At 29.3% G+C, this 18411-nt stretch overlaps 1 protein-coding gene across 2 annotated transcripts in view; it reads right to left on the bottom strand.

Annotated features, from left to right (window-relative positions):
- Window positions 1–18411, bottom strand: part of LOC119599853 (TWiK family of potassium channels protein 9) — a 70411-nt gene that overhangs the window by 39019 nt on the left and 12981 nt on the right. The window contains exon 1 of one of the 2 annotated variants that reach the window (XM_037949764.1): window positions 1019–1523. The exons of the other annotated variant lie outside the window; for it this stretch is intronic. Within the exon in view, the coding sequence (XP_037805692.1) occupies window positions 1019–1225 (207 nt within the window). The 5' untranslated portion in view covers window positions 1226–1523. Of the gene's footprint in view, window positions 1–1018; window positions 1524–18411 lie in introns of those variants that run through there. 2 annotated transcript variants of the gene reach the window in all.

Below are 18411 nucleotides of genomic sequence, written 5' to 3'. Positions count from 1 at the left end.
TTAATTTTGTAGAAAACACTTGTTGCTTCTAATTTTTAAATGTCAAATTCCTAGAAGTTTTAAGCCTTAAAATTGTTTTAATATAATATTATGTGTGTGGGCCTATTTATTGACTGATTTGGTCTTAATTTAGTGTTTTAGGAAATCTACTCAAAAATAATTTAATGTTAGTGTTTACAGCAAATAAAATCGATAATTAATTCTTCACAAAATTTTATGACCACAAAACTTTTAGCTAGAATCCATAAAAAATAGGCAGAAGTTACGCTCTCAATTCAGTACAGTAGTTAGAAAAAGTTTTCGTACACAATTTTTTTGTAATAAAATCTGTAATTATTAACAATAAAGTGAATTTATTAGAAACTAAGGTGTTAGAGCTTAAAATTTGTTCTTAATATTATTGTACGCACACTTTTCCCTCTAACTGTAAGTGCTTTTTGAATATTATTGCATCTTTAGCCTAATAATGATGATGAATATTCATTGTTACAAAATTGTTTCAGATTTTTTTGATTTTCTTTTTAGTTCTTTTTTATTATTCTTCTTTTATAACAGTTTTGTGTTGAATGATATGCACACGCATTTCAAGCATTTACTACAAAATAACCATAAAATTATAGATTTACATATAAACGGTTTTAACAGAAAAAAACTATTTTCAGCACAAAAATTTTTTAATTGTTTTGGTAACAGCAGCATTAACAGCTGCTGCAAAAATCAAAAAAAAAAAAAAACTTATTTATATGGGTCATAAACCAAAAAAGAAAAAATTACTTAAAACTTAAAAATTATTTTTAAAAATTTAATTTTAAAAATAAAACAAGCAGACAAAACAATAGAAAAAAATTTATATAAATTTCCAGTCTCTCAACGAAAGTCATAAATTTAAAAACCAAAGCAATTTATAGTTTAGACAACAACAAAAAATTTAATAAAATTTTAAATAAATGAAAAAAAAAAAAAAAAACAAAGAAAATATTTAAAGCAGATGAACGAACGAATGTGGAAAATCACTTACCAAACCACCTACACCACAATAAATTGACAATGAGACTAATAAACCGATATGATTTAAGGTTGCTTTCCATTTTAAAGACTTCCACCATGATGTTTTACTTAGACTTTGGCCCATTGACCCGTCACCATTTTCCACACGCACATCTAAATGTTTAAGTTTTTGTAAAAGTTCTGTATTCACATCATCTTGTACATCAAATTCTACCATTTTTTTCAAAACACTTTATTTCACTTTGATGCAAAATTTATTTTTAGTTTGCAATTAATTAATTAAATTTTTTATTATTTTCTTCACTTGTTGTTTCTTGTAATTTATTGCATTAAATTCATTAAAAAGTGTGTTTCAATATGGAAAATACTTGCAATTTTTTTCTAATTGATTTTTAACAGGAACACATGCCATAAAATAAATGATTTCTTTGTTGAAAGTTTTATTAAAAAATTGTTTCATTACGATTGATATGTTTGCATTGGATTTTAGTTTGTATAATTTATCTTAACACTATTTTTTCTATTGTTTCTTCTTAAATGAAATAGAGTGTGTTTTATTATTAGCAATAGAATTTTCTTTGGTAATTTGAATTAACAGAATTCTTTTATTTATAGAAATTATTCTCTTAGTCTACACAGAGATTTGAATTAAATTTTTATATTTCTTTGCAAAATTTTTTATAAATCAAAGGCTTTGTCAATATGTTGTAAAAATTATTCTGAAAAATATGTATATTTACGCTTTTATTTGTATTATGGAAAATATCTATATATGAACTATAGTCTATATTGTAGTAGTTTACTTTTTAGTCAAAACTATAGTCTAGTCTGGCATATAGTCTAGTATATAGTTTAGACAATAGTCTAGTCTATAGCTTTGATAATAGACTAGTCTATAATCTGTGCAATAGTCTAGCCTATATTTTAGACTACAGCCTAGTCTATTGCCAGGAACGTAGTCTAGTGTTCAGTCAGTCTAGACTATAGTCTAGTCTAGTCTATAATCAGAACTATAGTCTAGACTGTAGTCAGGACTATATTCCACTCTATAGACAGGACTATAGTCTAGTCTATAGTCAATACTATAGTCCAGTCTATCGTCAGACTATAGTCTAGTCTATAGTCAGGACTACAGTCTAGTCAATAATCAGGACTATAGTCTAGTCTACAGTCAGGTCAATAGTCTTGACTATAGTCTTGACAGTCCAGTCTATAGTCTTGACTATAGTCTTGACTAAAGTCTAGTCTGTAGTTAGACTATAGTGTTGTCTATAGTCAGAGTATAGTCTTGTATATAGTCAGACTATAGTCTTGTCTTTAATCAGGACTATAGACAGGACTATAATCTAATCTATAGTCTTGTCTATAGTCAAGTCTGTAGTCAGGACTGTAGTCTAGTCTATAGTTAGGACTATAGTCTAGTTTATAGTCAGGACCAAAGTCTAGTTTATAGTCAGGACTATTGTCTAGTATATAGTCAGGACTATAGTCTAGTTTGTGGTCAGGACTATAGTCTAGTTTATAGTCAGGACTATAGTCTAGTCTGTAGTAAGGACTACAGTGTAGTTTATAGTCATGACTATAGTCTAGTCACGAATATAGTCTAGTCTATAGTTAGACTTTAGTCTTGTCTATATTCAGACTATAGTCTTGTCTATATTCAGACTATAGTCTTGTCTATAATCAGGACTATAGTCAGGACTATAGTCTAATCTATAGTCTAGTCTATAGTCAAGTCTGTAGTCAGGACTATAGTCTAGTCTATAGTCAGGACTATAGTCTATTTTATATTCGGGACTATAGTTTAGTCTGTAGTCAGGACTACAGTATAGTTTATAGTCAGGACTATAGTCTAGTCTCTAGTCAGGGCAATAGTCTATAGTCAGGAATACAGTCTAGTCTATAGTCAGGACTATAGTCTAGCCTATAGGCAAGACGATATTCTAGTCTATAGTCAGGACTATATTCTAGTCTATAGTCAGGACTATAGTCTAGTCAATAGTCAGGACTACAGTGTAGGCTATTGTCAGGTCTATAGTCTAGTCTATAGCCAAGACTTTAGTTTATAGTCTAGTCTAGAGTCAGGACAATAGTGTAGATTATTGTCAGGTCTATAGTCTAGTCTATAGCCAAGACTTTAGTTTATAGTCTAGACTAGAGTTTAGTTAGAACTATAGTCTAACCAATAGACAAGAATATAGTCTAGTCTATAGTCTTGTCTATAGTCAGGTCTATAGTCTAGTCTTTAAAAATTCTCTAAATTTTTAAAAACTATATAAAGATTTTGCAAATTTTATAAATAAAATATTTTCATTTAATTATCCTACATTTTACATTTGAACTTTAAATATCATTAAATGTGGAATTTTTATTGTCACTTTCAGTTACACAGAAGAATATTTACAATTTTATTATAAATTAGCAATATTAGTATCGAAGATTTGGTATTGTGCAAGTTGATTTGAAAAAACATTAATTAAATCCATCAAAAAAATTTATAAAAATTTTTAAATGCCACATTTATTTAATTTTTAATTATTTTTTTCGACTTTTTTCTTTAACCATTTTGACCATTTTATTGTATGTATGTATATCCAGTCAAAGCCGCAATAATTATTATATTTTCTTTTGTTTCATTTATTTTTCAATTTGCAATAAAATTAAATTAAAAAAGGGAAAACTATTTTCATTGTCAGAAATTTATTAATTTCAACACGAGTTTTGAGAAACACCAGGCGTATGAGTGATTTTTAATTATCATGAATTCAAATCAGGATTAACAAGGCGTATGAGTTATATTTAATTTTTTATTACTTTTTAATTTTTTTTTTTTTTTGTTTTTTATTATTTTGTTTATTTATATTTAATGCTTATATTTTTGTTTCATATATTTTCTTTCACTTCTTTTCTTGGTAACAAAAAACACTTTCAAACCACCAACCGTCCGCTACGTTGTCAACGCATCAACTAAAAAACTCAAAATTTCTTTTCAAACATACAGGCTTCAATTTATGGCGGCTGTTACTTTTGTTGTTGGTTTTTCCAAAAAAAAAGAAAAAAAAGAAACAACGAAAAAACAAATTCAATCAGACGAAAATTCATGTAAACAATTTTCCGCAAACACAATTTCTCACATACACTCTAATAAACTTGGTCAGGCAAACGGAAAATAAAGCAAGAATCCCTACAAACATTTTCTATTGCGGAAGTTACCCGTATGAAACTTCCAAACGTGCTAAAAGCTCGCCAGCGATGTTGCGGAAGTATACGAATTCTTGTCACCAGTCGGGAAGAACTGATGCCGAGCTGGGGAACGTCTAAGAGTAACGTGGAAGATACTTCTGGAAGACCCCCAGAAGAAACTTCTAGATGACTCTTGGAAGTAAGGTATTGCCAAAGACTCTTCTAGATGTAAATAGGAAGTCACTTCTTGAAGTGACTACTTAGTATCATCTAGAAGTGTTCCTATCTTATCTTCTAGAAGATAAGTTTTCTCTTCTTCTAGAAGATGAGTTTTCTCTTCTTCTAGAAGAAGAGTATTCTCTTCTTCTATTTGTATACTCACCAAAATAAAATCTATAAAAATAAATCTAAATAAAATGAAATTTTATAGTTTTTATTGAAATAATTGAAATTAAAATAGTAGAAAAATAATTGATTTAACAACTAATTTAAAAAAAGTAATATATGTATGTACATTAGACCGACTCACAAAAAATGGTGCCTCATAATATTCGCTGTTATGTAATATGATGTTACCCAAAATATTTTCTGTTAAGTGTTGTCCATTATAGTATGTAGTATCATTTGAAAGGTTTTTTGAAGCCAAGTCTAGTGGTGCGCAAAATTGTGCATACATTTTATTTTTTTTTAGTGAAAAACCTAACAATTTTAAATATTTTGGAATATGACAATTATAAAAAGACGGTTATTTATGATTAATACATCATTGGACGCGGCTTTAAAATACCTTTTAAACGATACCCCGTATTGGATATTTTGTTTCAAAACAAACAAAAATTAAAAAAAATAATTCCAAAATACCTTTTTTAATTTGGTCCAGCTCACGAACGGTCATCGCTAGACTTTAAATATTTTCGGAATCATCATAAAACAAAGCAAGGTAAATTTTGAGAGAGGTAACAAAAGCACGTTTTTGCTTTCCATACAGAGTGAGTCGGTTTAATGTACATATGTATCCACAATTTAGAATTATTACCTTATAATAAGATAATTTTCAGGAAATCTGTATTAATATTCCAACTGTTGACTGGTATACTTCCAAAAATTGTAAAACGTTGGACTCTTTTTGTAGTTCTTCATAAATTTTATGATCAATCCATCAAATTGTAAGAGTTATATTTTGGAACGCATTAATCCTTCAACGAAGTAAACAAAAATAATGTTATAATTAATATTTAATATACATACATACTTTTGTATTTATTGAAATTACCTGTTATACTTTAGGAAGCAATAAAAATAGGATTCTCTTATGATCAATACATTTCCCACCGAAATTTAAACGTTCAGATCCATTTTTTACATTTTCTGCAAATAATCGACATTTTTAATGGAACCGCGTGATGAAATAAGACATATATAACTTACCAGATCCCTTTTTTATATTTTAATTCGGTTAGAAGTATTTTAATAGGGGGTACAATATTAGCTACTACTTTCTAAAAAAATAAAATAATTAAAAATTAATTTATTTATTTATTGTTTTTAATCAATAAAAACATTACCTTTCATAAACATTTTTTAAATAACTTGGAATTAAACCATCTATAAAGATCTGAAATTACTAAGCCATGGATTATTTTTAAAATTATTTACAGTCACTAACGATAGAAACACCTTAACGACCCTAAACGGGATATTGCTTTTGACACTAATACTGCAATACTATTTTGCTCTCTTCTAATTAAGGAGTTATACACGTTCAAAAACTATCTACTTAGGTAATATCTTGGGAACGGCATGCTCAATATTAAGAATATTAGTATCATATGATAGGTCATTGAAAAAGACCTGGTGTTAATAACTAAAAAAGTACCTATAATTAGAATAATTAAATCCAAAGCTATATGAAAATTAATAAAATTGTATTTATTTAAAAAAAGGTGGGTTTAAAAATATCTGTTTTCAATATTAAATATCTTATATGGGCAATTTCGTGTCGAGTGACCCAAGTCAAAAAATAATTTATGTATTAATTTCAATATAATGATTCCAGATAGCGTTTGAATACTTTAAGTAAAAATTTTAATGTATTTGGTTACGATAATGAAATACAAATAAAATTTTAGCTCAAAGTGATCATACGTAATCTAGAAAAAGGACCTAAACGCGCTAATAGTTTAAAAAATATTGAAAGTTAAGATTTAACTCAAATAAATCTAAATAGGTTAAAAATGCAATATTCATCAAATGAAAGCCGAAACTTACAACTTGAAAAAGTCTTTAAATGCTTATAACTCCTAAACCAATTAAGAGAGAGACGAAATTTTATATAAAAACATTTTTAATTAAACATATTAGACTTCGTTTAAAAATAATGGAAATGGAAGCCGTTTAGAGTTGTTAACTTATTCCTAAAATATAGTACTATTTTAATGTAAAATATTACAACTTACTTTTCAATTTTATTTATTTAATTTAATAAACTTCACCAATTAACAAAACCTTCTTAAATGTTTATTAACAGTTTACTTTTAACACAACACTGTCATATTGTTTTTTTTTTTTCTTAAGATTTACAATATATTAATTACACTATTTTTCTATGAACATTAAACTCAATAACTCATTTAAGTTTTACAATGAATAATTAAAACTGAACATGACTGGACAAAACGCAAAACATCACTGAACTTAGCAAAATTTCTGCATTATTTATTTTTATTTTTTTCGCGTTCACGCTAAAAAAATGGAGTATTTATATTTTTTTGTTTTTGTACTCTTTTTACTATCATCCGGAAGTAACCTAAAAGTATACTTCCAGACGGCGAAAACTAGAAATCAATGTATTTTGTTTTTGTAAAATGTGTGCTCTCGTCTGACAATCGTCCAGAAGTGACTACAATCCACACTTCCAGATGAATAAAATACAACATTAATGTGAACACTCTTCAAACTGTCTTCCAGAAGTGACATAAACATACAAATCAAGAAGATACAAATTAGGAAACAATGTATTTTGTTATTGTAAAATGTGTGTTCTCACCCAACTCTCATAGAGAAGTCACTAAAACGTATACTTCCAGATGAAAAAAATTCAACAGTCAATGTTTTTTGTTTAAGCAAATGGATGGACTCTTCTAACTATCATCCGGAAGAAACTTAAAAGTGTATTTCTAGAAGACGAAAATTCGAAATCAATGTATTTTGTTTTTGTAAAATGTGCGTTCTCGTCTGACAACCGTCCAGAAGTGTTTCTGACGTGGCGTCTGGGGTGATGCGCAATAGTTTTGTCTTCTAAATGTTTGAAGGGATATGACGTCGTGTGTGAAAGTAAAAAAAGACGAGCAATTTATTTTGTTATTTGTATTTGTGAGTTTGCGAATTGTAGATTTTTTTCACTATGAGTGTCAAAAGAAAAACTAACAGAATGTAAACACAACTTGTTTGAGGTTGCAAGCACGTGTAGGAAATAGTATGAAGGACTGAAAATAAAATGTACAAATGTTTATTTTTGGTTTGTATTTTCTTTAAGAAAAACACATGACAGATAAAGACATTTGGTGGTTTTTCATAAATTGTCAAGCAATTTGCACAATACCCATTTTTTCGACATTTTTTATTGCTAATTTTTGAATTTTTGACAGCAAAATTAAAAATTATTGTTTTTAGTTTACTGTGGGTGACCATCAAAATTTTAATTTGTTTTGGCATTTATGATCAATACTTAACATATTTGGCAGATAAATGTAAAAATTATATTTTTCTATTAAATGTTAAAAAACATGTTTGTAGTTTTCAAAATATTCTTAAATTTTCTATGAACGATAAGTTAATAAGAGACCAGAATATAGACTAGACTATAGACTAGACTATAGACTAGACTATAGACTAGACTATAGACTAGACTATAGACTAGACTATAGACTAGACTATAGACTACACTATAGACTAGACTATAGACTAGACTATAGACTAGACTATAGACTAGACTATAGACTAGACTATAGACTAGACTATAGACTACGACTATAGACTAGACTATAGACTAGACTATAGACTAGACTATAGACTAGACTATAGACTAGACTAGACTAGACTAGACTATAGACTAGACTATAGACTAGACTAGAGACTAGACTATAGACTAGACTATAGACCTAGACTATAGACTAGACTATAGACTAGACTATAGACTAGACTATAGACTAGACTATAGACTAGACTACAAACTAGACTATAGACTAGACTATAGACTAGACTATAGACTAGACTATAGACTAGACTATAGACTAGACTATAGACTAGACTATAGACTAGACTATAGACTAGACTATAGACTAGACTATAGAATTGACTATAGACTAGACTATAGACTAGACTATAGACTAGACTAGACTAGACTATAGACTAGACTATAGACTAGACTATAGACTAGACTATAGACTAGACTATAGACTAGACTATAGACTAGACTATAGACTAGACTATAGACTAGACTATAGACTAGACTATAGACTAGACTATAGACTACTATAGACTAGACTATAGACTAGACTTAGACTAGACTATAGACTAGACTATAGACTAGACTATAGACTAGACTATAGACTAGACTATAGACTAGACTATAGACTAGACTATAGACTAGACTATAGACTAGACTATAGACTAGACTATAGACTAGACTATAGACTATACTATAGACTAGACTATAGACTAGACTATAGACTAGACTATAGACTAGACTATAGAATAGACTATAGAATTGACTATAGACTAGACTATAGAATAGACTATAGAATTGACTATAGACTAGACTATAGACTAGACTATAGACTAGACTATAGACTAGACTATAGACTAGACTATAGACTAGACTATAGACTAGACTATAGACTAGACTATAGACTAGACTATAGACTAGACTATAGACTAGACTATAGACTAGACTATAGACTAGACTATAGACTAGACTATAGACTAGACTATAGACTAGACTATAGACTAGACTATAGACTAGACTATAGTCTATAGACTAGACTATAGACTAGACTATAGACTAGACCATAGACTAGACCATAGACTAGACCATAGACTATAGACTAGACTATAGACAAGACTATAGACTAGGCTATAGACTAGACTATAGACTAGACTATAGACTGGACTATAACCTTAAATATAGACTATACTATACTATAACCCAGAATATAGACTACACTATACTATAGCCTAGACTATAGACCAGACTATGAGCTGCATATATATAATAATTTATTTTGCAGTACGGATTATCAACTATTTTATAAACTTGTTGTACAATCAAAATACAAATTTATTTGAATACAAACACTACGGTTGCTTTTTCACCAGCATGTACATTTACTACTTTTATTATTACTGATTTCCTTCCGGTTGATGGATGTGGGATGTACCAATTTTTGTACTTTACTTTTTCACAATTTAGTAGAACAAATATTGCGTGCTATTTGTTACACATTTATTTAAGAAATGGGGATAATTAAGTTAACCATTCAGTAAGGATATCACACAGACTATGGGGAGTTTAACAAAAACCTTTATACCAGTACTAAACATTACAAATGTGTATTTGTGTGTGTTTGTTTGTAAAATAAAAGTAAGTTTAATTTTTGTTTGTTATTTAATATTTATTCGAATTCCATTTTAGATTTTTATTCTTTTATTTTAAGTAACAAAAGCAAAAACTTGTACAAGTCATGTTTATAAATGTAAAAATAGGAATGAGTGTTGGTAAGTATATACATGGAGCCTTACCCATTTCCGCTTTACTACAATATATCCGTTTTTTTTTAGTTTTGTGTATAATTTTTCATTATTTAGCTGTTATTTAAAAATTTCAGTTTTTGTTGTACAAAATTTTGTCTATGGCTGGGTAAAGTTGGTTTCTTTTTAGTTGAGAGTTTTTGGCAAAATATTTATTTTATAAACTCTTAGTTGTGTTTCGAATTAGAAGTATATTTGTAGGCCAATCAGTTAAGAAGCTTTTCATTTCGTGTGTTTTTTGTTTGGCATGAGTTCGTGAAACGTTTAAGGTGTCATTTATTAAATATTTTTATTTTCTTTGACTTTTGTTTTTGTTTTACAATTTGATTTTATAACTTTGTGGTTATACATTTGTGGGTTGGGTCATTCGCTTGCTAGCCTTAGCAACATTTCAAGTCAAATGTGACACATGATTTTGTTGCGTGTACAAAAATATTTGAAAAGTTAAAAAGAAAAAAACTATAAAATTAAAGAATTTTAAGAAACTTAAATTTTGTGGCTTTTTTAAGGAAATTATGTTTCATTCAGAATTAATTTAAAACTGTTGGTAATTAAGAAGTTTATGTGTTAAATATTAGACACGCTTTTCATATTAAGTTGAAAACTATAAACATGAATTTGAAATAAAAGATTTATGTTTATTTGAGTTGTCACTTTTAGTTCTTAATTTATGCAATTAAAATTTGTGTTTTCGAGATTTTGATTTTCTTTTTTTAGTTGAGATGAAAAAACTATTTTAAATGGAAATCGATCAAATATTGATATGAAACTGTGCTCGATCCACAATAACGACGCAATAAGGGGCCTTAGTGTATAAAACAATTTTTTATACCCTCCACCACCATCAGTTGTTATTATCCTAAGCAGTTTGGTATTGAAAATCAGCAAAATCGGTTCACAACGTAAAAAGTTATGAGTAAAAATTTCAGACTACCTCGAAAAAAATTACGTTTTTTTCATAATTCTTTTGAAGTTTTCTCAGAAACTACCAAAGATATTTCGATGAATTTTGTCACACATTATTTTTTTATGGCAGTGATCAATTATCTTGAAAATCTTTACAATCGATCCAATATTTCCCATAGCCCCCATACAAAGGTATATATTCCCGGAAATTAGTTTATCGTTAATAACTCCCTCAAATATATCGGTATCAACACGAAATTTTGCACATGTAAATATAATATGAACAGAAATCATACTGTCGACGTAGATCTCAGTCGGTCCACAATTGGTCTTAGCTCCCATATAAGGTCCTATTCCGAAAATCACCTAAACGCACACATTTCATTGATGAATAAAGCTATTGTGATAAAATTCGAGTTGGATATGTTTTGTGTACATACAAATCATTCTACCAAATTTTTTCCGGATCGGTCCATTATTGGTCATAGCTCCCATATAAAGCCCACTTCCGAAAATCAGTTAAAAGCTCATATTTCATTGTCAACTAAAGCTATTTTGATGAAATTCGACACAAATATGTTTAGTCGAAATACAAATCATTCTACAAAATTTTTTACGGATCGGTCCATAATTGGTCATAGATCCCATATAAGGCCCACTTCCGAAAATCACTTAAAAGCACATATTTCAATGCCAAGTAAAGCTATATTGACAAAATTCGACACAAATATGTTTTGCCTAAACATGAATAACTCTACGAAATTTTTTGCGGATAGGCCTATAATTGGTCATAGCTCCCATATAAGGTCCACTTCCGAAAATCACTTAAACGCATATATTTCATTGAATTCTAAAGCTATTGGGATAATATTCGACTTGAATATGTTTTGTGTACGTACAAATCATTTTATAAATTTTTTACCTGTCGGTCCATTATTGGTCATAACTCCCATATAAGGTCCACTTACGAAAATCACTTAAAAGCACATATTTCATTATCAAATAAAGCTATCTTGATAAAATTCGACACAAACATGTTTTGTCCAAATATGAATCACTCTGCGAAATGTTTCCCGAATAGGCCCATAATTGGTCATAGTTCCCATATAAGGTCCACTTCCGAAAAGCACTTAAACACATATATTTCATTGAATTCTAAAGCTATAGGGTAAAATTCGACTTGAATAAGTTTTGTGTACATATGAATCATTCTACCACTTTTTTCTCGGATCGGTCCATTATTGGTCATAGCTTCTATATAAGGTCCACATCTGAGAATCACTTAAACATACATATTTCATTGTCAAATAAAGTTAATTTGAGAAAATTCGACACAAATATATTGTGTCTTTACATAAATCACTCTACGAAATTTTTTGCGGATAGGCATATAAAACATTGTACCAAATTTTTTCTGGATTGGTCCATATTTGGTAATAGGTCCACTTCAAAAAATCCCTTAAACGCACATATTTAATTATCAAATAAAGATATCTTGATAAAATATGATTTGTGCACATATGAATCACTCTGCGAAATTTTTCCGGATAGGCCCTTAATTGATCATAGCTCCTATATAAAGTCCACTTCCTAAAGTCACCTAAACGCACGTATTTCATTGATTAATAAAGCTATTGGAGTAAAATTAGACCTGATCTTTGTCTGCATATAAATCATTATACGAAATTGTTTCCTGATCAGTCCATTATTGGCCACAACTCCCATATTCTGTGTATAGATACATCATTCTATTAAAATGTTTTCGAACTGGCGTATTAATATACATTTTCCTGGACCTAATCAAAATTAGTTCGACAAAAAAAATTTCGGCAAGTTATCTAAAAATTATTTGGTGGAGGGTATTTAAGATTCGGCATAGCCGAATATAGCACTCTAACTTGTTTTTTTTCCGTTGATCTAGTGTTTATTAATAATAAACAAGTGTTAAATTTTTTAATATAAAAATTTCGTTTATTTTAACTTAATAATTTGTTAAAAATTTACTGCAAAATATTTTGATGTCGGCAACTTTTGTTTTATTTTAATTTGCTAGACAGCATGTGGTTGTTAAAAGAAAACAAAAGAATATTTTTATAGATAAAATAATACATTCTTTGGGGATTCATTCATCCGAGAAAAGTCCAAAAAAAAACTCACATTATTAAACAGAAATTTCAATATCTTAAAAAATAGGAATTTTTACATAATGTTATTAAATCATTTACATACTATTTCCATTTGTTAATTCAATGAACCAAAAATAGATCAAATTGTATGTTTCCCTTCGGTTATTGTCTAAGAAATGTTTACATGCCTTCCGATTTGGTCACACTTTGCTAAATTCCAACATTTAATTTATTTTACCTAACATTTGTTAACATCGTTTTTCATTTACTTCTATATCTTCTAAGTAAATTATAATTTTTGTTGTAATCCTTTATTATATTTCTCTCACGTTTCTCTTTCAATTTCACACTTTCGCCTGATTGAACACATTTTCAATCTATGTATTTCGATATTATGTTCTTTTTCTTTTCAATTGCAGCTGGAAAATTATTCTCCTGTCACCTGCAATAGTTTAGTAGATTTTCATCTGATAATGTTGCAAATGTGGTGGTATTTGATTTAACGAGTTTCACTTGAATTGGAATAGTATGTTTGGTCAATTTACTAAAACCTTTCTTTGTCTTCTGGTCTAAACATGGTTGATTGAATCAACAGGAGTGTGATGTCAACTCAAAGGATTTTATTTTATTAAACAGTAATAGACTTTCAGCAATTTTCAGTTAGATATTTGTTAGGTTGAATTAAGTAATCAACTATATTCAAAAGTTTGTATTTTTGTTCTTAATATATTTCCGAAGTCGTGGTTCATCACTAGACTATATACTTAGTATAGATTAGGCTATAGACTAGACTTTGGACTAGACTATAGACTAGAATATGCACTATACTATATACTAGATTTATACTTGATTATAAATAAGACTATAGGCTAGACTATGCACTAGACTATAGACTAGACTATTGACTAGACTATTGACTAGACTATTGACTAGACTATTGACTAGACTATTGACTAGACTATTGACTAGACTATTGACTAGACTATTGACTAGACTATTGACTAGACTATTGACTAGACTATTGACTAGACTATGGGGTAGACTATAGACTAGAATATAGACTAGATTATAGAACAGACTATAGACTATATAGACTAGTCTATGGACTAGACTATAGACTAGACTAGACTAGACTAGACTAGACTAGACTATAGACTAGACTATAGACTAGACTATAGACTAGACTATAGACTAGACTATAGACTAGACTATAGACTAGACTATAGACTAGACTATAGACTAGACTATAGACTAGACTATAGACTAGACTATAGACTAGACTATAGACTAGACTATAGACTAGACTATAGACTAGACTATAGACTAGACTATAGACTAGACTATAGACTAGACTATAGACTAGACTATAGACTAGACTATAGACTAGACTATAGACTAGACTATAGACTAGACTATAGACTAGACTATAGACTAGACTATAGACTAGACTATAGACTAGACTATAGACTAGACTATAGACTAGACTAGACTAGACTATAGACTAGACTATAGACTAGACTATAGACTAGACTATAGACTAGACTATAGACTAGACTATAGACTAGACTATAGACTAGACTATAGACTAGACTATAGACTAGACTATAGAAGACTATAGACTAGACTATAGACTAGACTATAGACTAGACTATAGACTAGACTATAGACTAGACTATAGACTAGACTATAGACTAGACTATAGACTAGACTATAGACTAGACTATAGACTAGACTATAGACTAGACTATAGACTAGACTATAGACTAGACTATAGACTAGACTATAGACTAGACTATAGACTAGACTATAGACTAGACTATAGACTAGACTATAGACTAGACTATAGACTAGACTATAGACTAGACTATAGACTAGACTATAGACTAGACTATAGACTAGACTATAGACTAGACTATAGACTAGACTATAGACTAGACTATAGACTAGACTATAGACTAGACTATAGACTAGACTATAGACTAGACTATAGACTAGACTATAGACTAGACTATAGACTAGACTATAGACTAGACTATAGACTAGACTATAGACTAGACTATAGACTAGACTATAGACTAGACTATAGACTAGACTATAGACTAGACTATAGACTATAGACTAGACTATAGACTAGACTGTAGACTAGACTAGACTATAGACTAGCCCATAGACTAGACTATAGAAATGTAAACATTTTGGTTTTGGTTCCCTCTAAACATTTCAGAAATATGACCTCTTGACCCTTACACGTAATAAATACTATCAATTAAACTAAATAACAAACAAAACAATAAACTACAATTAATTAAAATAAAACAAAAATTCCAATAATTTCTTATTTAATTTCTTTGTTTGTTTTTCTGTTTTTGTATGTTGTTGTTTTTATAGGCCCATCATCAAAACACTTAAAATAAATTGTTTAATTTAACACATTAATGGGCCATAAAAATTATGATAAGTGATCATTATAAAATCCAACATTTTCAAACTCTACTAAATCAGAGCGTTAGTCATATAGACAGTCTGTCTGCTGCTAACTGGCTGACTGACTCTCAAGCATTTCTTTTCGAAAAATATATGTTAGATTTTGTTTCTTATTTGTATATAAAAAGGAACATATGTTTGCTGTACATTTTATGTATTATATGGAAAGAGGTCGTTGAAGATTATTGGTTATTAAATGTGTGTTAAGGGATTAAAATTTTATTTCATTTTTTTATACTTTAAGATATTAAATTCGATTTTTCGATAATAAACAGGTATTGAAACATATTTCTTTAAACTCTATTAGTTTTGCTGAATTCTTTATAAAAAACAATACGTTTTTTGTATGTGATTATTATTTATTGCACTTAAACATTGTAAAATGAAAAGAATTTGCATAAACGCAGCACCGTGGTTCACCAGCAGAAATTAATGATTTTATTTATTTCAGGAAGAGTATTTGGAAAACTTTATAAGAATTTATATATTTCAAGAATAAAGACTAGATAATAGACTAGACTATAGACTAGACTATAGACTAGACTATAGACTAGACTATAGACTAGACTATAGACTAGACTATAGACTAGACTATAGACTAGAATATAGACTAGACTATAGACTAGACTATAGACTAGACTATCGATTAGACTATAGACTAGACTATCGACTAGACTACAGACTAGACTATAGACTAGACTATAGACTACACTATAGACTAGACTATAGACTAGACTATAGACTAGACTATAGACTAGACTATAGACTAGACTATAGACTAGACTATAGACTAGACTATAGACTAGACTATAGACTAGACTATAGACTACACTATAGACTAGACTATAGACTAGACTATAGACTAGACTATAGACTAGACTATAGACTAGACTATAGACTAGACTATAGACTAGACTATAGACTAGACTATAGACTAGACTATAGACTAGACTATAGACTAGACTAAGACTAGACTATAGACTAGGACTATAGACTAGGACTATAGACTAGACTATAGACTAGACTATAGACTAGACTATAGACTAGACTATAGACTAGACTATAGACTAGACTATAGACTAGACTATAGACTAGACTATAGACTAGACTATAGACTAGACTATAGACTAGACTATAGACTAGACTATAGACTAGACTATAGACTAGACTATAGACTAGACTATAGACTAGACTATAGACTAGACTATAGACTAGACTATAGACTAGACTATAGACTAGACTATAGACTAGACTATAGACTAGACTATAGACTAGACTATAGACTAGACTATAGACTAGACTATAGACTAGACTATAGACTATATAGACTAGACTATAGACTAGACTATAGACTAGACTATAGACTAGACTATAGACTAGACTATAGACTAGACTATAGACTAGACTATAGACTAGACTATAGACTAGACTATAGACTAGACTATAGACTAGACTATAGACTAGACTATAGACTAGACTATAGACTAGACTATAGACTAGACTATAGACTAGACTATAGATTAGACTATAGACTAGACTATAGACTAGACTATAGACTAGACTATAGACTAGACTATAGACTAGACTATAGACTAAATATAGACTAGACTATAGACTAGACTATAGACTAGACTATAGACTAGACTATAGACTAGACTATAGACTAGACTATAGACTAGACTATAGACTAGACTATAGACTAGACTATAGACTAGACAATAGACTAGACTATAGACTAGACTATAGACTAGATTATAGACTAGACTATAGACTAGACTATAGACTAGACTATAGACTAGACTATAGACTAGACTATAGACTAGACTATAGACTAGACTATAGACTAGACTATAGACTAGACTATAGACTAGACTATAGACTAGACTATAGACTAGACTATAGACTAGACAATAGACTAGACTATAGACTAGACTATAGACTAGACAATAGACTAGACTATAGACTAGACTATGGACTAGACTATAGACTAGACTATAGACTAGACTATAGACTAGATTATAGACTAGACTATAGACTAGACTATAGACTAGACTATAGACTAGACTATAGACTAGACTATAGACTAGACTATACTAGACTATAGACTAGACTATAGACTAGACTATAGACTAGACTATAGACTAGACTATAGACTAGACTATAGACTAGACTATAGACTAGACTATAGACTAGACTATAGACTAGACTATAGACTAGACTATAGACTAGACTATAGACTAGACTATAGACTAGACTATAGACTAGACTATACTAGACTATAGACTAGACTATAGACTAGACTATAGACTAGACTATAGACTAGACTATAGACTAGACTATAGACTAGACTATAGACTAGACTATAGACTAGACTATAGACTAGACTATTGACTAGACTATAGACTAGACTATAGACTAGACTATAGACTAGACTATAGACTAGACTATAGACTAGACTATAGACTAGACTACACTATAGACTGCATTATATACTACTCTATAGCATACACTATAGACTAGACCAAACACTATACTATGGACTATAGATTAGACTGATAATGATAAACTTTCTATTGAGAGAAGAAATATATAAACCCATTTCAACTAAAATTGTTGATCAATTTTAAGTACTTCACCGTTTTTCTTTAGCAGTTAAAACTTCCTTTCATAACTAGCATATCAATCTTTTTTTCCTTAAATTGAAGTTTTAATAGTTTTTTATGCTCTATATTTGTTTTGTTTTATAGTTAGGATCCCCTAAAAATCTATAAACTATTTTCCTTCAACAACAAACTAAACCAAACAAAAAACACAAACTACATAAAAGAAAAACTTTCTACAAGTGAGTGACACACTCCAATTTTTAAGATGTCATTCCAAAGTGAAAGTATAAATA

The sequence above is a fragment of the Lucilia sericata genome, unplaced genomic scaffold (assembly GCF_015586225.1).
Source record: "Lucilia sericata isolate MDLA Ls3-8-SP2 unplaced genomic scaffold, ASM1558622v1 Contig000093F_arrow, whole genome shotgun sequence".
NCBI classification, from domain to species: Eukaryota; Metazoa; Arthropoda; class Insecta; order Diptera; family Calliphoridae; genus Lucilia; species Lucilia sericata.
Note: the sequence above shows the minus strand (reverse complement) of the source record. Positions and strands in the feature narration are given on the sequence as shown.